We start from the raw sequence: 23,784 nt of genomic DNA on the forward strand, positions 1-23,784 counted from the left end.
GCATGCATAGTTTCCTTTGTATAAAGGCAAAGGGTACAAAAGAGAGTGCAAAAATTATAGGGGGATAAGTCTGTTGAGTATACCTGGTAAAGTGTATGGTAGAGTTATTATTGAAAGAATTAAGAGTAAGACGGAGAATAGCATAGCAGATGAACAAGGCGGCTTTACGAAAGGTAGGGGGTGCGTGGACCAGGTGTTTACAGTGAAACATGTAAGTGAACAGTATTTAGATAAGGCTAAAGAGGCATTTATGGATTTGGAAAAGGCATATGACAGGGTGGATAGGGGGGCAATGTGGCAGATGTTGCAGGTGTATGGTATAGGAGGTAGGTTGCTGAAAGCAGTGAAGAGTTTTTATGAGGATAGTGAGGCTCAAGTTAGAGTATGTAGGAGGGAGGGAGATTATTTCCCAGTAAAAGTAGGCCTTAGACAAGGATGTGTGATGTCACCGTGAGCGTGTTTAATAGGAGTGAATGGAGACAAATGGTTTTTAATACTTGACGCGTGCTGTTGGAATGTGAGCAAAGTGACATTTATGAAGGGATTCAGGGAAACCGGCAGGCCGGACTTGAGTCCTGAAGATGGGAAGTACAGTTCCTGCACTCTGAAGGAGGGGTGTTCATGTTGCAGTTTAAAAACTGTAGTGTAAAGCACCCTTCTGGCAAGACAGTGATGGAGTGAATGATGGTGAAAGTTTTTCTTTTTCAGGCCACCCTTCCTTGGTGGGAATCGGCCGGTGTGTTAATACAAAAAAAAAAAAATTATTCATCACTGAAGCATGTGGTATTACAACATAATAGTTCATTAGAACAGATGGCAATACCTCGCTCCATTTGGCCTGGCCTGCACTTGTGGATTACTGTGCATCCTGGTAGTGTGTAGATGTCTACTGTGTCTTGCTTAACCCTTTCAGGGTCCAAGGCCAAAATCTGAAGTCACGCACCAGTGTCCAAGAAATTTTGAAAAAAAAAAAAAAAAAAAATTATTTTTTCTTACAGAATTAAAGAGCATATTTTTGTGAAGGTAATAAAACAAAAAAATTAGAATCTGATCAGTACTTACCGAGATACAGTGTCAAGAAGTTTGTAGAAAATGATGTGGTGGCGGCAACATCGACGAATTCCACATACGCGTATTATATTATTTTGTTGTTTTAGTTGTTTTTTCTTTTCTTTTCCAATTTTTTTCTATTCCTACTAACATTTGGGGCCTGAGAGACCAATACTGTATATAATTGATATATATATACTCACTGTATTGAACACAATAACCGCACTAAAGTTATTATCATATTATTGTTTACCACTGATGTTTATTACAATAAACATGCACAAATATTGTATAATACTAATGTTCTATCATATATTTACATATTTACAATCACTGGACATGGTTTTAGAACTGCTGGAGCTTGTGGAACTCCTTGAAACAAGGCACCATGCACAGAGGCACCTTACATTCCTCACACATAAACCGAGTGTCTTTGCGTCTTTGTTGCCGTCGTTTTGTTTGTGCACAGACAATGCATCTCTTCTGAGCAAATTTCTTTTGAGTTGAAGGAAGCTGTATTATGAAATGATCACCTTCTCTCCTCAAACGCTTGGGTATATTGTGATGAATTCGAGGACCATGTTGTATTGCAGGTGTTGTTACCTGGTACTTCATTATGAGTTGTCTGACAAAAGACAAACAAAATTCACCATACGGTGGTCTGTTACCAGTCTTTATTTGGTACATATTATATGCATTCAGCATTGAAATGTCCATGAGATGGAAGAAAAATTTCATGTACCACTTCTAACTCTTACGAACACAGTCAACAAAACCAATCTGCATGTCACACTTGTCAACCAAGCGCATGTTTTGTGTATAATCAATCACTGTCACTGGTTTTCGAATACGTTCATTAGTCACTCAATCAACTTTGCCACTGTCTTGCATTTCATTACGGTGAATGGTTGTCAACAATGTGACATCTTGTTTGTCATGCCACCGTAATGCCATGATGTCATTGGCAGTAAACACCTGCACGTCATCACCACGAACCTGGGCATATGTTTACAATTAGAATGCACTGTGCCACACACATCTGTCTTGTTCACTCGCATGAAATGACTGAGTAATGGGCTTGTGTACCAGTTATCGGTATATAATGTATGGCCCTTACCAAGATAAGGTGCCATCATGTTTCTCACTATGTCACCTGATATACCCAATAACATCTTGGTATCTCTCAATGTTTTACTACCCGTGTATACAACAATATCCAACACCAGGCCACTGTCACAATCACAGAGTACAAACAATTTTATACCAAAGCGGTTCCTCTTGCTCGGTATATACTGCTTGAATGACAGTCTACCTTTGAACAAAATCAAAGACTCGTCAATTACAAGATTCTTGAATGGATAAAAGTATATCCTGAACTTTTGTTTGAGATACATGAAAACATTTCTAATCTTGTATAACCTGTCACTTCTGTCAGGCCTGGTTTTGTCAGAGAAGTGCAACATACGTAACAGTAAGATAAACCTGTTCACTGGTATTATTTCACTGAAGGATGGGGTACAAATTAGCCGATCTGTGGACCAGTATGCTTTTATATTATGCTTATAGACGTGAGGCATAAGCATTATTGTTGCAAAAAGCAAATACATTTCTGCAACAGTCGTCTCTTTCCACCTGTGTAGTCTTGACTGTGGTGATAAGATCGTATTTGCCATGGTGTACTGAAAATACTTATTACTTTCCCTGACAATAATTTCCATCAATGGCTGGTCAAAGAATAATTCAAAGAATTCCAGTTCATTGGCCGTGGTTCCAAGGGGACAGGTAGGTAGAATTCCACTTTGAGAGTCATCAAAGTGGTGAGGGCTGGGAACAAAATTGGGATTTTGCTGCCAATCCCAGATACGGTTTGCTGGTGGATACTGGACATCATAGGCTGGTTGTACGGGTGGTTGTGGCGGGCTGGTGGGTGACGCTCCGCTTTGTCCTTGAACTGACGAGTCAGCAGCGTGGGTCCCCGCGTGGCACAGTGAGTCACGCATGGCGGTGCCACTACCACCACCAGCCCCACTAACACCATCCACTGATGCCTGTGGCCTATCCATGCCAAGTGTAGCCACATCATCCTCACTATCACTACCTAAAACGGGTGTAGGGCCACGGGATGTACTCCGGGATGTACTCCGGGATGTACTCCGTCCCCTGGGCACAGCATAGGGTACACTACCCGAGCGCATGCGGCGGCGAACATACCGACGTTTCACTGGTGAATATGTTTCCTCACTATCACTACTCGAATGATCGTCGAGCGCAATAAAATCACAATCCACGTCAGAATCATCATCATTACTGAAGTCAGAGGCCAGGCCACGGGAAAATATTAGTTTTCTCTTACGTTTAGGAACACCCGACCGTGAGTCACGAGTGCCCACACCAGAGGTAGAAGGTCGAGGATCGTCGGGGTTTTCTGCACCATTATCGATATCCTGGTCATTATTTTCGGTCACTAACTTATCAAAGCCGTAGAATTCGTCTTCATTTCCACTTCCATCAGTGTCAGAACTATCAGACAGGAAGAGGAGAGTCCCAATTTTCCGGGGAGTGAGAGCTGACTTGCGACGAGGCATGGTGAACAAGGGTGACTGAGCCGGCGTTCCCACAATGCTATGCAGGCGCCTAGATTTTTTGTTTATGTCGCACACCCACGGCGCAGACCCATTCTCTCACATGTAGGCCTATGAGCGCTTTCGCGCTAAATTTGACGGCGCTAGAATTTTGGCATAGATCTACGGTTTGGACACTCACCGACCAGCCGTAGATCTACGGGACGGACCCTGAAAGGGTTAAGCCAGGTTTCAGTAAGAGTAATAGAGGAGAAGGTTGTATTAAAGGAAATCATACTACTGAAATAAAGATGATTTTGGTTAGTTTCAGGAGCAAAAGTAGCTTGAAATTAAGCTCCAAGTAGTGGAAATATTCGATTTTTGCCATTTCCTTCAGGACAGGTAAGGCCCTCTACATCCCTCACCTAGTCTGTTTCATGGGTTTTTAACCCTTTGAGGGTTGACAGGCCCTCTCTGAGACTTGTTCTCAGGGTCAGCCAAATTTAAAAAAAAAAAAAAAATTATTTTTCTGATGAAAAGATACAGAATCTTTTCCCAATCATAATGACACCAAAATTATGAAATTTGATGGAAAACTTACGGAATTATGGTCTAGCGAATTTAGCAGTCTCGATGATGTTTACGCATTGGCGATTTTGCCCACTTTGAGCCCTATTTTCGGCCAATTCTAATGTACTAGTCGACAAAAATCATAACTACTTCGCTAGAACTCCATTTTTTCTATCGAATGAGTACAAGAAACCACTCACTTACCAATTTCAACTATCCAATACAGTGGTCAGAATTTAGCAATTTTGCCAATTTCACACAAATTTCAAAAGATGTCATTTTCCGAATATGGTCCAGAATAAACAAGAAAGACATTCCTGGAACTAAAATAACAAGTTCTCTGTTCGTTAGTCACATCCCAAGGCCCCTCTTATATTTCTTTGGCTTTCCACTTTGAATATTAGAAGATTTACTGTTATGCAGACTACTGCATTAGTGTAGAAATGGTATAAATAATATCAGCGCACTTGTGAAAGAATATTAGAATATGGACGCTTGGCATGATTTGTTTACTTTTGAACTTTGGTAAAAATCGAACATTTCTGCTACTTTGCACTCATTTTCAAGGTACCTTTCATTGTAAAACCAGTCAAAATCATCTCAATTTCTGTAATATGTCTTCCATTCTATAAAATGAGACCAAGAAAACTAGAATACAACAATAAATACCATACGAAAATACAGTGCAAAGTCGCTGTTTTATTCCAAAAACACGGTCAAAGTTTTTTTTTTTTCTCATTATGCACTGTGTGCTGCAGGATTTTTTTTATACTGTGCACACTGACCACATAGACCCATTCTTTCATATGTAGGCCTACCAGCTTTCTCTCACTAGTTTTGAGGGCGCTAGAATTTAGGCGTACTAGTACGTCAAAAACCCTGGGTCGTAAGCTGTACTAGTATGGCCGAAACCCTCAAAGGCTTATGGGTCTGGTTCAATTACTGGGATACCGTAAACCATGACCAATCATTTCTGGTTACAGTTCATTATCCAGGAAATAAGAGTAAATTTATCTTTGTGACTATGAATTCAAAATGAAAGGTAAGTGTAATACAGAAGTCCTGGGGACATGATTAATGAACAATGGAAATGTTTTAGTGCCAGAAATATTTATATTGTTCATTTTGCACTATTGTGTAAAACTGGCCAAATTACTGAATTATATACACTTTAAAGGGCAGTTGTAACAGTTGGGCTATTTTTTTGTGCTCAATCGATAGTTCAAAAGGCATACTAGTGAAATAGCTAAGAGTTTAGAATAATGAAACAGACTTAACCCTTTGACTGTTTACGTCGTATATATACGTCTTACGCGCCACTGTTTCTGACGTATTTATAAGTGTAAATTCTAGAGGCATCAAATCAAGTAGGAGAAAGCTGGTAGGCCCACATGTGAGAGAATGGATCTGTGTGGTCAGTGTGCACCACATAAAAAAAATCCTGCAGCACAGTGCATAATGAGAGAAAAAAAAAAAACGACCGTTTTTTTGGATGAAAACGCCGACTTTGAGGTGTATTTTCGTATAGTATTTATAGTTGTATTCTCGTTTTCATGGTCTCAGATGATAAAATGGAAAACATATTACAGAAATAGAGATGATTTTAATTACTTTCATGATGAAAACAACCTTGAAATTGAACTCAAAGTAGCAGAAATGTTCGATTTTTACCAATGTTCAGGAGTAAGCAAATTACACACGTCCAATACACGTCAACTGGGGAGTCTAATATTCTTTCACTAGTGGCTGTGAGGGAAAAGTTCAATAGATAGGAATAGAGAGGGAGTATATAGTAACAATAGTTTCATTGCCGGCTACTTGTTAAGGTAGGGCAAGTCAAGCTCCCGCCTTTTCTCCCCCACCCCTAAAGTGATAGTTTGATTGCTGGCTGCTTGTTAACGTAGGGTCAGTCTAGCTCCCACTATCCCTTCCCCTCCCTCTTCTCCCCCCCCACGAAAGGTGACGTGTGGGGCTCTGGTCAAACAGTAAATCACTCGACTCACAGCTCCCAACACTACTGTAAGTACATGCCTGCCTTGTATTCTAGTGGATTTATTGGTTGAAAGCGTCACTTTTGACCAATAATAAACTTAGTCCTTTCAGTCTTGCTCTAGGTTGACTGTTGTAATAATCACCACATCTTTTGGGTATTGTACTTACCATGGAGAGTGATTTCTTAAGCAGTGGGTAACCTGTCTATCTTTCCAGCTTGGATGACAGAGAGGGTCACCTGTCAATCAACGAGAAGAACAGATGGAGATGGACTAACGTCCAGAGACTTCCCCATTTTGGATTTAATTACCTGTGCACCTGTATGAAATTGCAGGACGTAACCCCACATCATTGCAGCGGTAAAGAACCTGCTTTCCTGTCATCGGGATAGAATACTCAAGGCTCTATCTACTGTGAAGAACTAGCCAGTGGGTCGTAACCAACACCTGCGACCCCCCCCCCCCATCATCAGCAACGGCTACGATTTCAACAACACAGTGTCACCAACACCAGACACCCCTATATATATTAGCGTTGAATTAAGTTATTTATATTTTTCATTTTTCATTTTCTTTAATGTAGGATTAATATTTCATATTTAAGTGTTTTATATTTTAAATTTCTATATAATAAAGTGTTTATGTTTGTCTGTTGTTATTTCTTTTTCTATTCATTAATTTTCCTGAGGAGGAGCCAGTCTTAGTAATACTTACTGAAGTTGTTACAGGGCTGAGTAAGCCTTCACAGTGGCACTGATATTATTTATACCATTTTTACAATAATGCATTAGTCTGCATAACAGTAAATTTTGTATTTTTTGTATATACCTTTGAAGAATTCAACCTTTGATATACCTTTGAAGAATTCAACCTTTGATATACCTTTGAAGAATTTCGAGAGTATATCTACTCTCTGAGCCCGGCCATGGGCCACCCTTGTCTGGTGCTTGCCTGGTCAACCAGGCTGTTGCTGCTGGAGGCCCGCTGCCCCACATATCCATCACAGCAATAGTAATATAAGAGGGGCCTAGAGACATGACTAATGAACAGAGGATATGTTATTTTAGTGCCAAGAATGTCTACATTGTTTATTCTGGACCCTATTTTGAAATTGGCATCTTTTTTAATTTGCGTGAAATTGGCCAAATTGACAATTTCTGACCACTTTATTGGGTAGTTCAAATCGGTAAATGTTGCAACCCCTGAATGGGTTGCAATGATTAATATGTATATATATAATTATTACCTTTTCATATAATTTTATATTGCTTATATTTGCGATAATAGCTAAATCGTAAATGTATTGCTTTATATTATTATTTGACTTAGTTATTTTGTTAGGTAAGATGTAACACATATATTATGTGCTCAGTTCAAGTCTTGATTGTCTAACTACTGTAATTATCGCTCTTTGCTCGTTATTCTGCTGGCTTATGTTGCTGAGCTGCAGCTGTCCACGGAGCTATCATGTGATCGAGGGGGGGGGGTGTCCTCACCTCGCCTGAAGTATTCAGTCTGGTCTAGACTCGCTGGGTGGTTGGACGTATTCCAGACAGAGTGCCTAAATCTCCCTTATAGGCCCTTGTTGGAAGACTGTCTCTAGCTTTCTTGTAGGTTCTGCGAGACTCTAGTTGTGTGTCGCATAGACACTCTAAACAACTCAGGTCCTGAGCTGTAGCTTCTGACCTAACTTGTACTGGTTTCTGTGTACTGTCACAGTCGGGATTTTCTTATGCTGAACTTAGATTCAGTAGTATGGGAGTTTTGTGACTTGTGGAGGATCTGCTGATCGTCCCTACTTAGTGTCGTTATATTTTCTCCTTGTTCCTGATTCTGTGTCGCAGTTGCTTGTTATATTGCTATTGGGCTTAGCATTCTTTTTATTGTTCAAGCAGACTGTTCTGATTGCCAGTCGGTCAAGAAGTTAGTTTATCTGAGGACTTTGTCAGTCACTTGTTTAAGTCTAGTCGAGTCGTGAGACATAGCGAACTACTTAGAGCACTTACACACATACACACAAACTTACTTGTACATATTTGTAATATCTTATTAAATGTTAATGTACCAGACGGTACTTAACCCTTTGACTGTTTTCGACGTATAAATACGTCTTACGAGCCAACGTTTCTGACGTATATATACTCAATAATTCTAGCGGCTTCAAATCAAGCGGGAGAAAGCTGGTAGGCCCACATGTGAGAGAATGGGTCTGTGTGGTCAGTGTGCACCACATAAAAAAAATCCTGCAGCACAAATTGTGTAATGAGAAAAAAAACTGATCGTTTTTTTGGAATAAAACACCGACTTTGAGGTGTATTTTCGTATAGTATTTATTGTTGTATTCGCGTTTTCATGGTCTTAGGTGATAAAATGGAAAACATATTACAGAAATAGGGATGATTTTCATTACTTTGACGATGAAAACGACCTTGAAACTGAGCTCAAAGTAGCAGAAATGTTCGATTTTTACCAATGTTCAAGAGTAAATAAATCACATCACACGTCCAATACACGTCAACTGGGGAGTCTAATATTCTTTCACTAGTGCACTGATATTATTTATACCATTTTTACAATAATGCAGTAGTCTGCATAACAGTAAATTTTGTATGTTTTTGTATGAATAAAAAATCAAAATAGAAAGCAATAATAATATAAGAGGGACCTAGAGATGTGACTAATGAACAGAGCATATGTTATTTTAGTGCCACGAATGTCTACCTTGTTTATTCTGGACCCTATTTTGAAATTGGCATCTTTTTTAGTTTGCGTGAAATTGGCCAAATTGCCAATTTCTGACCACCATATTGGGTAGTCCAAATTAGTAAATGGGAGGTTTCTTGTACTCAGCTGATAGATAAAATGGAGTTCTAAAGAAATAGCTATGAGTTTGGTCAACTGGAACAATGGAATTGGCTGAAAATAGGGCTCAAAGTCGGCGAAATCACCGATACGCATATGTCGTCGAGACCGCTAACTTCGCGGGAGCATAATTCCATGAGTTTTCGACCAAATTTCGAACTTTTGGTGTCATTACCATCGGGAAAAGATTCTCTATCATTTCATAAGAAAAAATAATTTCTTTTTTCAAAAATTGAGCGACATAGAATGACAGTTTCAGAAAGGGGCCTGAAACAGTCAAAGGATTAAGAATTATAAATGTGATATGTGCTTTCAGCACAATACTACTGTATACGAGAGAAGTGATTATTATTAATTTGTTTGAATTGATTAATTTAATTTAATTTGATAATATACCTCTAGACGATACTTAATAAATTTATTAAATTTTAATTTCTATAGTTAGTAGCCTACCAGTTGTAATCCTGAAGCACTATTGAATCATAGTGAATGTCGGCATAGTTGCTGATCCCTGTGTTATATAGCATAGCATATTAGTATCATCCATGTGCTTTAGATAGGAGATCCCTTGTAGGCCTGTGACTTTGTGTGACGTCACGGGATGCACATGTGTAGGCTCGTACCTCTGCCTCCCCCTCAGTCGGCATAGACATCCAGGCTAGGACAGGCAGAGGCTGGGCACCATTTCCCATCATCACAGTCTGACAATATATCGTTACCATCCAACAAGTGTGTCTACCTTCAACCCTCGATATCTCCATTTAAGAACCCCTACGATAAATGGTGGCAGCGGTGGGCCTGTAATTCTGACGATTACAGTGATTTCTGGAGATAAATTTCGACCAGCAAGACGGCCATTTCGTGTCACCAGTAGGCTGACCTAGCCAGCCTGCTACGTCAAGCCAGTTCTCCCACCCAAGCTCCTACCAGCTTCTACATTATTCACTGGTCAGTCTCTTTGTATTAGTGTATCTGCTTATTTGCATCACTCCCGAGGGGTTGACCCGAGTTTGCAAAATAAGCCAGCTTCCAGTCTGTGGTGAGGAAGCCCAGTCGAGCCTAGTCTACCCCATCCAATTATTTTGCCTGCCAAGCCAGCTTTCCAGCCCTGCTGTGCTCATCGTGAGAAGTTATCAAGCTATTCTGTGTAAGCCAGCTAGCAACTAACCCAGGTGTCTTACCCCAGTACTCAAGCAAGCCACGTGAGTAGTCTTCATCGCTTGTGATTCAAGCTCCAAGTCATCCTGAGTGCTCTTTTTTCATCCTTGTGGTGCTGTAGTATTTTGTGGGTTGTTTTTAAGCCAGTCGGCTTAGAATTATCTTCGCGGCAGTGTGGCTGTCCTCAGTGGGGCTTACGCCGTTCAACCCATAGACCCAGCCACCCACGACCACGTGTGTCGCACCATTGCCGGTCTCAGCCCTGTTAACCCACAAACCCAACTACACTCACCACGCGGCCTCAGATGCCTCACTCAGCCATTACCCACTCACCTAACTTCTTCAGTGTTTTGGTACACTACTAAGGGTTGTAGCACCATATTTTAAGGACCACATAGGGGGTCAAGAGCTAGTGTGTGTTTTGTGCCACCATTAAAAGCCTCCTGTGTGTGTCTCTCGTCGATGTAAGCGCAATTCTACGATCACGTGTGCAGAGGACAGCAGCAAGACGACATAAACAATCCTCCAACCTTCCTCCATCAACCTCATTCTTCACCAAGTCGTTACAGCGATAATATTTTTTTTTCATAGAGACATTTGCGAGTGTTGAGATATTTCTTTTGTGTTCCAGTGATTTTTCTCTTAGTGACATTTAGTGACTCTTGATCAGACTCAGTGTTTATTATATACTGATTGCAATATTCTTTTTTTCTCTTCTTAATTCAGTGTTAATTTTTGTGCTATTATTTCATGTCTGTTGTTTTGTGTTTCTTTTTTTTATATACTTGAATTAAGTACCTTAGTGTTTTTCCTTTGTTGTGTGTGCAACATATGAGCAGTATAGAACTTGTGTTTACACTTCAGAATCACCTTGTGTTCTCAGTATTCCAGTGAAGTATTTCAGTAAATTTTTCACCTTATATTCTGCATCATAACTCAGTGTTGTCTGTTATAATTTTTTTTTTCTTCCCAGCTTTTGTGTATTTTTGTTTTGTTCCCTGTGTGTTGAACATTCTTGTGTTCATATTCTTTCATTTAGCCAGTGTCTAATTTGTCTTATTTCCACAGACAATAGTGCCATTATTTTGTGCAAGCAAGAAATCATTTTTTACAAAATTTTTCACACATCAAGTTTCATTGCAAGAAAATTCTAGTATTGTGTTTATGTTGATGTGTTGTGTTCTGCATCACTGTAAGTGTTCAAACTTTTTTTGTTGTGTGTTTTAGCACCGATTATTTTTAATGTTTCATTGAACAAATTCACTCTTAGTGCAATTTTTAAGTTCTTCTTTTAGAGTAAATTGTTCTTTTGCTTGTTAAGTGTTGCTTGAGTGCAGTTAAGAGTTAAAGTGTTTATTCCTTGATATATTTCTTTTCTTGTGTGTGTAATAATTTTTATTATTGCACATTGATTCATTTTGCAATAATTCTTGTGCAAATATTGTGTTGCCACTAAAGTTTTTCTTGCAGAGATTCTAAGCAGTGTTTTTTTTTTATTAGCAATTATTTGCAATATTGCTACAGTTTATTTCAGTGCAGTTTCATATGCTCTGTTCTGTGCATAATATTTTATTCTGTCTGTGTCATTTTATTTTATTTCAGTGAATTGTGCCTCTGTTTCATTTTTGCACAAGTTTTATTGAGTCCATTTTATCATTTTATTGTGTATTTTCCTGTTGCATTGAAAGTAAAGACAACTCACTGTGCCATTCATTCAATTTAAAGTAAAAGTTGAGCAAATTAGATTTGAGTAAAGTACAAGTTCTCTTGATTTTCAAAGTATTGTTTGTTCAGTTGCATATTTTTCTTGTGTGAGTTCTTTACTTACTGTGTGACCTGTCAATTTTTAATTACTTATGCAGAGTCGTTAAGTATTTTCTTCCCGTTTAAGCCTATTGTGTTATTCTTTCTATTTTTTTTTGACTTATGCCCTTCAGTAATTTCACTGAGAAGATGTCCCAGTCACTTTTGAACGTTCACTTAGTGTATCATGCCAGTCAAAGTCAATATGAATCAGTCTACAGTACCAACATTTCCTTACCAACTGAAAGACAATACCTAGTCCCTGAGCAATGTGTTTGTTCTCATAGCTTGTATCTGAGATTTGTTAAAGTGCTGCGAAATGTGAAGTTCAGATTAAGTTCCTATAGATTCGTTCATTACTTATTAACGTAGCCGAGCGGTCAGGCACTGGTAACTCTGTCACTCCCATCTGTGTTCCACCTACACCTTCAGACTTGCAAGATAGTGTTCCGTTGCCTCAAGTGTCCGAGGACACTCAGACTGCCTTGAGTGCACAGCCTATCCCTGCAATGACTGCTAGTTTGAGTAGTAGTTTCTCCACAGGGGATGCCTTGTCAGAAAACAATTACTTGAAACTAGTAATGCCATCTCTTGTTGATGTGACATGCTGTCTGCAGAAAGACGTCTCTGTTACAGTTAGTGTTCTCACTAGTGTGTCTGTTTTTGTTCCTAATGTTCCAGATGGTGATCCCATCCTAGTTGACAGTAATCAGTGCATTGTAAGAAGTTATTTCTCGAGTAACTTTCACGTGTTGCTAACGTTTGTAAGTGTAGTTTCTTTATAGCTGATACCTCGTGTCACTGTGTGCGACTCAGATTGAATATCAGCATTGTTGACCGTGTTCATTTATTTTCTCCTGTGCTTGCAGTTTGAGATAGTAGATTTGTTCTCCCTTGCTCATATTGCGTGTTAAAGCGTTAATTTTTTCAACCGGGGGGAGTCATCCACTCCACCGCGTTTGTTCATTCCTCCAGTAAGAAAGAACCGATCCCTTGTGTTCTGGTGTGATTCGATTCCTGCTCCAGGAAGATCTTATTCTTACTGTGAAGCCACCAGCACCCATTAGTGACTTTGTAATGAGCCAAGAATTACTGTATCGAATAGTCGAGTTGAGTACTCCTAGCAGAAGAATTAGTAATTCCACAGTCACTAGTGATTGTAGCTGTATCTTTTGTAGATACTCGTTCAGACTGTCCTCAGTCAAGGCATGTGTTAGCCATTGCAGAGGAATTCGATCCTCCCAGAGATGATAACCATTCTGCATACGTAAACCTTACCCTCGCAGAATTGGGTTTAAGTGTAAACAGCCTGTATAATTAGATGTCCGAGATGAATGAAATTATTAACTGTGTGTTTTGTCATTAGCTGATCAGTTGTCAGAAATTTTCGTGTTCACGTTCCCTCCGTATTCTGAGAATTTGACAGTAATAGTCTGAGTGCACCAGATGCTTTTGCTGTTAATTTCACCTTGTATATACAGGAGGGCCCCGCTTTACGGCGTTTTGCTTTACGGCGTTCCGCTAATATGGACATTTCAAATTATGACCAAAACTCGCTATACGGCTCCCCTCACCTGTCTTTCTAATACGGTCACAGCGGCCCACTGAGTTTGTTTACATTCTCCCTGAGCACATCTCCTTATTATGTCTGGAAACTTTCCAAAATTTCAAGTGTTTTAAAGTTATTTTATATTTTATATGTATTGTACTTGATAATTAAACTTGTGTACACCTGTACCTAAATAAACTTACACACTGTGCTGGCATGTAGGTACACATTAAAATCACTAAGAGTCTCTCTACTCTTGATGCAATAATAATAATAATAATAATAATAATAATAATAGTAATAATAATAGTAATAATAATCTCTTGGGCGCATTAATGTCGCATATTACGTTAATATAGACATTTCCCTTAATCTATCTATGATATTTTTTTCAAAATTATATAAGAAACACATTATGTAACACACAAACATGATACATGCACCCACAGTATAAAAATTTATACAAATATATACGAGATGTTTACCAATAAAAATTTATACAAATATATACGAGATGTTTACCAAACGGTTTGTAGAAGTGTCGGAAGAATTACGTTTTCTCTAGCCCATCACCTGTTACTAGGGATAACTGTAGAAAAATATTCCTTTCGTATGCCTTCACTTTATAGCTATAATTCTGTACTAACTTGTACACAGTGTAAGAGTATTTGTTTCGTGATTTAAGTATTATAATAATAATAAAAATATTATAAGGTAAAAGTTTCACAAACTCTTACAAATGTACATGAATGAACTAAAACTGGACACGTATTAATACCGTCTATTTTGCCTGACCGAGTGATCGTCCACAACCTGTTCAGTTTGTTTACGCTGTCTGAGCTCGGTGTATCATTAAATGTTGTATATTACGTTAATATACACATTTTCATTAATCCAGCCGTGATATTTTTTTTCAAAATTATATAATAAACACGATACATAACATAAATACATAACATATGTGTAGAGAACCTAGGATAACCCAAAAAAGTCAGTGACTTACTTCCATTGCCTTCACTCAGAGCATCATTTCTTCTCAAAATGATGTTACATGAGAATGGGAGTGTTCTTCTTTATTTATTCTACCGTATCAATGTAGAGACAACCTGTACACAATGTAACTTGTACACAAACCAGACGTGTACACTGTTTACAAAACTTACCTTCGCCTGGTTTGTTTACATAACTCTGCGCCTGTCCTCTCTCATGCACTCATTCTTTCTCTCTGGTATGGTAGCCTGGCTGACTACCATACATACCACACTTGATATTTTACAATAAATACTACTCATCTCACCCTATATTTTACGGTAAGTAATGAGTGAACTGTATATACATTTTATCGCTCTGGGATGCTTAAATATCATAGAATAGTATGTGTGGGTGGGGTGGCCTGGTATGGTAGCCTGGCTGACACCATACATACCACACTTGATTTCTTACAATAAATACTACTTGTCTCACCCTAGATTAAGACTATAAATATTTTAAGGTAAGTAATGAGTGCACTGTGTGTGTATTGTACTTTTTTATTGTTTTTTGATGCCTGGTTCTATTGCTAACATAATATATGTTAGTGTAAACTTGTTATCTAGTGTTTGTATGCATTTGTAAGTGGAAAAAAAGGGTGTTCCACTTTACGGCGGTTTCTGCTTCACGGCGGTAGCCTGGAACCTAACCCGCCGTATAAGTGGGGCCCTCCTGTATATATTTATTCTTCCTCAGAATCCGTAGAGTGCTTGAATACAGATCGATCGATCAATTCCATCCATATTGTACAATGATTTGCTCTTATAGTTTGTAATGCATTACGTTAAAACTCATTACGTTAACACCCATTACGTAAAACTCATGTCGTAACATCCATTATGATACCATCCATTAGTTCTAAGTTATATATGAATTTGTTATTGTATAGAATCAGCCCAAAACCGCCTGCCTGTTCAGCCTATAGATAGTAGTGTATGTCGAGACGACATACGTAACATGACCGAGCTGTCAGCATAGTTGCTGATCCCTGTGTTATATAGCATAGCATATTAGTATCATCCATGTGCTTTAGATAGGAGATCCCTTGTAGGCCTGTGACTTTGTGTGACGTCACGGGATGCGCATGTGTAGGCTCGTACCTCTGCCTCCCCCTCAGTCGGCGTAGACATCCAGGCTAGGACAGGCAGAGGCTGGGCACCATTTCCCATCATCACAGTCTGACAATATATCGTTACCATCCAACAAGTGTGTCTACCTTCAACCCTCGATATCTCCATTTAAGATATTTGAATAATTGGACAAGGATACTGACTAATTGTTACGAAAACCCAGTAACAGACTGGATGCTAGAAGGGCAGTCCTTTCCAGTATTCACTTTTAGAATTACATTTTTTGTAACAGCAAATGGGCAGTTTCTTGTACTCAACTGACAGAAAAAAATGGAGTTCTAAAGAAATAGCTACGAGTTTGGTCAATTAGAACAACGGAACTGGCCAAAAACAGGGCTCAAAGTCGGCGAAATTGCCGATGCGTATATGTCGCCGAGACCACTAACTTCGCGGGAGCGTAATTCCGTGAGTTTTCGACCAAATTTCGTACTTTTGGAGTCATTACCATCTGGAAAAGATTCTCTATCATTTCATAAGAAAAAATAATTTTTTTTTTCCAAAACTTTTGCGACATAGAATGACAGTTTCAGAAAGGGGCCTGCGACAGTCAAAGGGTTAAAAGGACTCAGAATGGGGAAATGTGCTGATATATACAGTGGACTCCCGCATAACGATATTAATCCGTTCCTGAGAGCTCATTGTTATGCGAAATTATCGTTATGTGAATGAATTTTCCCCATAATAAATAATGGAAATCAAATTAATCCGTGCAAGACACCCAAAAGTATGAAAAATTTTTTTTTTACCACGTGAAATATGCATTTTCCTACACACAAAGAGAAGGATACATGCACAATAGTAGAGTAGTACATGCACAATATATATTGTGCATGTACTACTCTACTAAATGAAGAATAAATGACACTTACCTTTATTGAAGATGCAGCAATGACTGATGAGACACTCTGTCCTGGGAGTGCCTTTTCCTCCTGAGTGCTGTAGGTCCTATTTGGCATTTCCTTCCAGAACAGGCCTTATCACACTGTGTATGCCACTACGATTCTTAAATCTCTCAAACCAACCTTTGCTGGCTTTAAATTCACCAATATGAGCACTAGTTCCAGGCATTTTTCCCTGTTCACCTGGGTGTTAGTCGACTGGTGTGGGTTGCATCCTGGGAGACAAGATTAAGGACCCCAAAGGAAATAAGTTAGACAGTCTTCGATGACAATGACTTTTTTGTGTTATCCTGGGTGGCTAACCCTCTGGGGTTAATTGTTTCTTGGTATTCTCAATAAGCCACACCAACAACGGTGCTACAGCAGCAGCAGCTGACAGTGCTACAGCAGCAGCTGACAGTGCTACAGCAGCAGCAGACGGTACTACAGCAGCAGCAGCAGCTGACGGTACTACAGCAGCAGCAGCAGCTGACGGTACTACAGCAGCAGCAGCAGCAGCAGCAGCTGACAGTGCAGCAGCAGCAGCTGACAGTGCTACAGCAGCAGCAGCAGCAGCTGACAGTGCTACAGCAGCAGCAGCAGCAGCAGCAGCTGCTGACAGTGCTACAGCAGCAGCAGCAGCAGCAGCTGACAGTGCTACAGCAGCAGCAGCAGCAGCAGCTGACAGTGCTACAGCAGCAGCAGCAGCAGCTGACAGTGCTACAGCAGCAGCAGATGGTGCTACAGCAGCAGCAGACGGTACTACAGCAGCAGCAGCTGACGGTGCTACAGCAGCAGCGGCAGCTGACGGTGCTACAGCAGCAGCGGCAGCTGACAGTGCTACAGCAGCATCAGCAGTTGACCATGGTACCACAGTATTTCGATAATATTTCTCACCCTTTTTACCACAGGGTTGGCACTAGAAGCTTTCTTGGGGCCCATGGTCACTTATTTTGCAGATAAAATCACCAAAAACGCTGTAATAATACGAAATGTTCCGATTGTATGCTTGGATGTTACCGCGGAGGCTGGCTTGTAAACAATGCCACCGGCGGAACATGTGAGGCTGGCTCAGGCCGCACATTAGACGCGTCTCGGACGAATAGCGTTGAGCGGGTTTTTTAGCGGTATGCGAGGCAAAATCTTAGCGATAAAATGTATCGGTATGCGGATTTAAAGTTATGTGATGCCAACGGTATGCGGGGGTCCACTGTACACTGTGCCCAGACTGCTAACTTTGAACCTGTGTAATTCAGTAAGTTGCCATCAAATTTCATACTTTTGGTGTCATTAACCTCAGAAAAAGATTCTGTACCATTTCAGAAGAATATTTTTTTTAAGGTGGACACTGCAAGCAATTTTATTTTCATGGGTCTGGACAGTGAAAGGGATAAGCATGTTTAAAAATATAAGCAGTTTCAGCACTTTATACATTAAAATTTTTTATGAATGTGTACTGGATTTTTCTTAGCACTCGACATTTACAAACCAATTAGATAAATCAAAATCTTGGAGATACCTGCTGACTGCATGACAAATATATATACTATAGATATGGTGGCTTATTCCAGTGGTTGTTATACAGGGACAGCTACAGTACAGAACCTAAAAAGCAGTAACAATCTCAACAAGATTCATCTGTCAACTATAGGCATGCATGCATCTTTGCTTACCAGGTGTATTATTTCCTGGTCGTACCCCATCCTTCATATGAACTCCGTCAGTCTGCACATGGCGACGTAGGTTGTGCCAGGTAGCATCTGCTCGGGGATCAATTGTTACAACAACATGGTGGACAGTCTCTGGCACGGCATCTTCACCTTTAAGATCCACCCAGGTTGGGAAGTGCATCATACGTTCCTACAAAATAAAAATTCACGAAATATGTTGAAGTAATTTGGGGGAATACATACATGATTTTTAGGATCAACATGTGTACATTTTTAGGTTCTACATATGTACAATTTGGCATTTTATCACATTTTCAAAAGCCTTTATACAAAGGAGCAATGTCTGCACTACTGAGCCACTCATTTAATATATGGAGGAGGAGGAGGAGGAGGTGGTGGTGTCAGTGGCAGTAGTAGTAACAGTAGTAGTAGTAGTAACAGTAGTAGTAGTAGTAACAGTAGTAGCAGTAGTAACAGTAGTAGCAGTAGTAACAGTAGTAGCAGTAGTAACAGTAGTAGTAGTAACAGTAGTAGTAGTAGTAACAGTAGTAGTAGTAGTAACAGTAGTAGTAGTAGTAGTAGTAACAGTAGTAGTAGTAGTAGTAGTAGTAGTAGTAACAGTATTAGTAGTAGTAACAGTAGTAGTAGTAGTAGTAACAGTAGTAGCAATTTTTTTTTTTTTCAACAAAGCGGCCGTATCCCACCAAGGCCGGGTGGCCCAAAAAGAAAAACAAAAGTTTCTCTTTTTAAATTTAGTAATTTATACAAGAGAAGGGGTTACTAGCCCCTTGCTTCTGGCATTTTAGTCGCCTCTTACAACACGCATAGCCTACGGAGGAAGAATTCTGTCCCACTTCCCCATGGAGATAAGAGGAAATAAACAAGAGCAAGAACTAGTAAGAAAATAGAAGAAAACCCAGAGGGGTGTGTGTATGTATATATGCTTTTACATGTATGTGTAGTAGTAGTAGTAATATAGTAATAGTAATAGTAGTAGTAATAGTAATAATAGTAGTAGTAGTAATAGTAGTAGTAGTAATAGTAGTAGTAGTAGTAATAGTAGTAGTAGTAGTAATAGTAAAAGTAGTAGTAGTACTAATAGTAGCAGTAGTAATAGTAGTAGTAATGGTAATAGTAGGTGGTAGTAGTAGTAATAGTAGTAGTAATAGTAGTAATAGTAGTAGTAATAGTAGTAATAGAAGTAATAGTAGTAGTAATAGTAGTAATAGAAGTAATAGTAGTACTAGAAGTAATAGTAGTAGTAGAAGTAACAGTAGTAGTAGAAGTAATATTAGTAGTAGAATAGTGTAGTAGTAATAGTAGTAGTAATAATAGCAGTAATAGTAGAAGTAATAGCAATAGTAGAAGTAACAGTAGTAGTAGTAGTAGTAATAGTAAGATAAGATAAGATTTCGTTCGGATTTTTAACCCCGGAGGGTTAGCCACCCAGGATAACCCAAGAAAGTCAGTGCGTCATCGAGGACTGTCTAACTTATTTCCATTGGGGTCTTGTCCCCCAGGATGCGACCCACACCAGCTGACTAACACCCAGGTACCTATTTGCTGCTAGGTGAATAGGACAACAGGTGTAAGGAAACATGTCGAAATGTTTCCACCCGTCGGGAATCGAACCCGGGCCCTCCATGTGTGAAGCGGGAGCTTTAGCCACCAGGCCACCGGGCCAGTAGTAGTAGTAATAGTAGTAGTAATAGTAGTAGTAGTAATAGTAGTAGTAGTAATAGTAATAGTAGTAATAGTAGTAGTAATAGTAGTAGTAGTAGTAATAGTAGTAGTAATAGTAGTAGTAATAGTAGTAGTAATAGTAGTAGTAATAGTAGTAGTAGTAGTATTAGTAGTAGTATTAGTAGTATTAGTAGTAGTAATAGTAGTAATATAGTAGTAGTAATAGTAGTAGTAGTAGTAATAATAGTAGTAGTAGTAGTAATAGTGGTAGTAATAGTAGTAGTAATAGTAGAAGTAGTAATAGTAGTAGTAGTAATAGTAGTAGTAGTAGTAGTAGTAATAGTAATAGTAGTAATAGTAATAGAAGTAGCAGTAATAGTAGTAGCAGTAATAGTAGTAGCAGTAATAGTAGTAGCAGTAATAGTAATAGCAGTAATAATAGTAATAGCAGTAATAATAGTAATAGCAGTAATAATAGTAATAGTAATAATAGTAATAGCAGTAATAGTAATAGTAGTAGTAATAGTAATAGTAGTAGTAATAGTAACAGTAGTAGTAATAGTAGCAGTAGTAATAGAAACAGTAGTAGTAGTAATAGAAACAGTAGTAGTAGTAATAGAAACAGTAGTAGTAGTAATAGAAACAGTAGTAGTAGTAATAGAAACAGTAGTAGTAGTAATAGAAACAGTAGTAGTAATAGAAACAATAGTAGTAGTAATAGAAACAGTAGTAGTAATAGAAACAGTAGTAGTAGTAATAGAAACAGTAGTAGTAGTAATAGAAACAGTAGTAGTAGTAATAGAAACAGTAGTAGTAGTAATAGGTAATAGTAGCAGAAATGTCAGTCGAAGACTAAGAAAGAGGAGCACTGCAGGGGAGCTAAGGGTCCACAAAGGGTAGGAACAAAAATCCAGAGGAAAGGGGAAGAAATAATAATGGACCAAATGCTCAAGGCAGAAGAAAGAAAACCCAAAGGAGAAAAAAGAAAAAGGAAAGGGGAAGAGGGAGAAGGAGAAAAAAGAATCAGGTTAAGTCACGGGTGTTCTGAAGTTTGGAGCATTTTATAATGTAATGGTTCAGTCCAAGTCAGACCGAAATGTCGTGGTAAGCTCCCCTCTCCTATGTGCAGGTTATCTGTGTATTGTTCCAGTCACGGTATTGTGCCTTTTTGTTATTAACACCTCCTTACTTGAATGTGATCCTGACAACAATTTATTATCCCGACAAGAATTTATTATGCTGAACAATTCCCAAAACCCTGAAACCTGTTTTTCATCCAATATTGTCCCCATTCTTGTTCCATCATACCTTTAACTCAGATACCCAGCTTCATCCTTAATGTATCATTATAATTTTGTTATTGAATTACTGAATACCTCAAATATAATAAAAACCAAGTATTCTTATTCTCATGTAGAACTAGCAATCAGAATTTAGTTTCAAGGCTGCCTGAAATGCCTTGCACAATAAGGGCTTTCTATAAAGTACTTTACATATGTCAGTTATATTAGCTGCAAAATATACTGTATTCCACTTCACAGAAATAAGGTTTATTTCTTTGTTTGGTTTGCCTCCCATGTAGATTTACATTTATGACTGTTATTCACGTAGATCTACGTTTTAGGCACAGAGCCCTCAAATATGCTCTGAGCAGTAAATATTACCATAGACAGGAGAGACTGGGTGTGCAGCGTGTGTGCACGGTATAAAAAAAAAATCCTGCCTCACACAAAGCATGATGGAAAAAGCAGACCAATGACCTTTAGTTTGATTTAACCCTTTCAGGGTCTGTGCTGCAGAACTGTGTGATGGGTTCAACTCTCTCAGATAAGCTGTGAGTGGTAAATTTTGGCCTCCTCCAGTCTTCCTTATTTATACAGCGCAACAAAATATTTAAATACTACTGCAATTATCTCAGCATGCTAATTCAACATTAGTCTTATTTAGAAAAGTAAAAGCAAGGTAGCAAAGACCCTTGCTTACAAATAATAATGTTTGAGACTTACAGCCATACGCTTCACTTCAAAGGAATGTAGTGTGGCAGAACACACTACCATCTGTAGTCTCTTGCCTTCAGATGTTATCTTGGGAATAGAGTTGTAGATGCTGTTTATGAGACGCTCGTGCCCCTGGAAAAACATCACTTTTTATAATAAAGCAACAAATGAAGAAATGCAATAAAATACAAGAATCTTTCTTCTTTCAACACACCGGCCATATCCCACCGAGGCGGGGTGGCCCAAAGGAAAAACGAAAGTTTCTCCTTTTACATTTAGTAATATATACAGAAGAAGAGGTTACTAGCCTCTTGCTCCTGGCATTTTAGTTGCCCCTTACAACATGCATGGCTTACGGAGGACAAATTCTATTCCACTTCCCCATGGAGGTAAGAGGATATTAACAAGAACAAGAGTTAGAAAGAAAATAGAAGAAAACCCAGAGGGGTGTGTGTATATATATATGCTTGTACATGTATGTGTAGTGTGACCTAAGTGTAAGTAGAAGTAGCAAGACGTACCTGAAATCTTGCATGTGTATGAGACAGGAAAAAAAGACACCAGCAATCCTACCATTGTGTAAAACAATTACAGGTTTCCGTTTTACACTCGCTTGGCAGGACGGTAGTACCTCCCTGGGTGGTTGCTGTCTACCAACCTACTACCTAGAAAAATACAAGAATATTAAATTCTATTACTAAAGTTAAAAAGAGAAACTTTTGTTTTTCTTTTTGGGCCACCCTTCCTTGGTGGATACAGCCGGTTTGTTGAGAGAATATTAAATTCTGTAATTTATTTAAGTAATGCATATAATAGGGTCAAATATGGGATTCTACAGAGAATATATAAGGTCATTTGTAATTGCAATCATAGAAATAAACTGAGAAGAAATGTTTATAAGGAGTTTTTTAAAAGTATTGTACATACTGTTAATAAGATGAATTTAAGAGCCTCAAAACTGTATTTTAGTATACACTAATAAGTAATGATCCTTTACACATAGCTGGGGCAGGCCAGTGGATGCTTAGCTAATGAACAGGTCATCTTATGATCAGCAAACACTGTTGCTTCCTGACAGTCAGTGCCATACAGCTCAACCCCAAATTTAACAAAAGTCTTAATTCATGAGATTCGATTATACTGTACAATATTACCATGGAGCATCTCACAGACAGATTTAACTGTTTGAAACTTTTCTGAAGTCTCAATTTTTTTTTTTTTTTTTTTTTTTGGTGGGGAAGAGGGGCTGGTACATAACTCCTATAATAAAATTTACAGGATATTCAAAATTTAGTCAATAAGTTCCCAATATTTAAAGAGAAATAATTATTGAAATGCAAATGGAGCCAAAATCTAAAGCAAATTTTATATTCACATGACCTCTAGTTATAGACAGCAGGTTGGCTGACAGCAATCACCCAGGGAGGTACTACCGTTCTGCCAAGTGAGTGTAAAAAGAAAGCCTGTAATTGTTTTACATGATGGTAGGATTGCTGGTGTCCTTTTTTCTGTCTCATGAGCATGCAAGATTTCAGGTATGTCTTGCTACTTCTACTTTCACTTAGATCACACTACACATACATGTACAAGCATATATATATACACACACCTCTGGGTTTTCTTCTATTTTCTTTTTAGTTCTTATTCTTGTTTATTTCCTCTTATCTCCATGGGGAAGTGGAACAGAATTCTTCCTCCGTAAGCCATGCGTGTTGTAAGAGGCGACTAAAATGCCAGGAGCAAGGGGATAGTAACCCCTTCTCCTGTATAAATTACTAAATTTAAGCTGAGAAACTTTCGTTTTTCTTTCTGAGCCACCCTGCCTTGGTGGGATACAGCCGGTTTGTTAAAAA

At 38.7% G+C, this 23,784-nt stretch overlaps 1 protein-coding gene across 1 annotated transcript in view; it reads right to left on the minus strand.

Annotated features, from left to right (window-relative positions):
* Ddx1 (ATP-dependent RNA helicase Ddx1) overlaps positions 1-23,784 on the minus strand; it is a 100,900-nt gene that overhangs the window by 53,881 nt on the left and 23,235 nt on the right. Inside the window, exons 3-4 of the mRNA XM_070089352.1 lie at positions 21,941-22,063; positions 18,255-18,441 (exon numbers count right to left, since the gene is read on the minus strand). Coding sequence (XP_069945453.1) covers positions 18,255-18,441; positions 21,941-22,063 — 310 coding nt within the window. The remainder of the gene's footprint in view (positions 1-18,254; positions 18,442-21,940; positions 22,064-23,784) is intronic.

This window comes from Cherax quadricarinatus, chromosome 2 (assembly GCF_038502225.1).
Source record: "Cherax quadricarinatus isolate ZL_2023a chromosome 2, ASM3850222v1, whole genome shotgun sequence".
NCBI classification, from domain to species: domain Eukaryota; kingdom Metazoa; phylum Arthropoda; class Malacostraca; order Decapoda; family Parastacidae; genus Cherax; species Cherax quadricarinatus.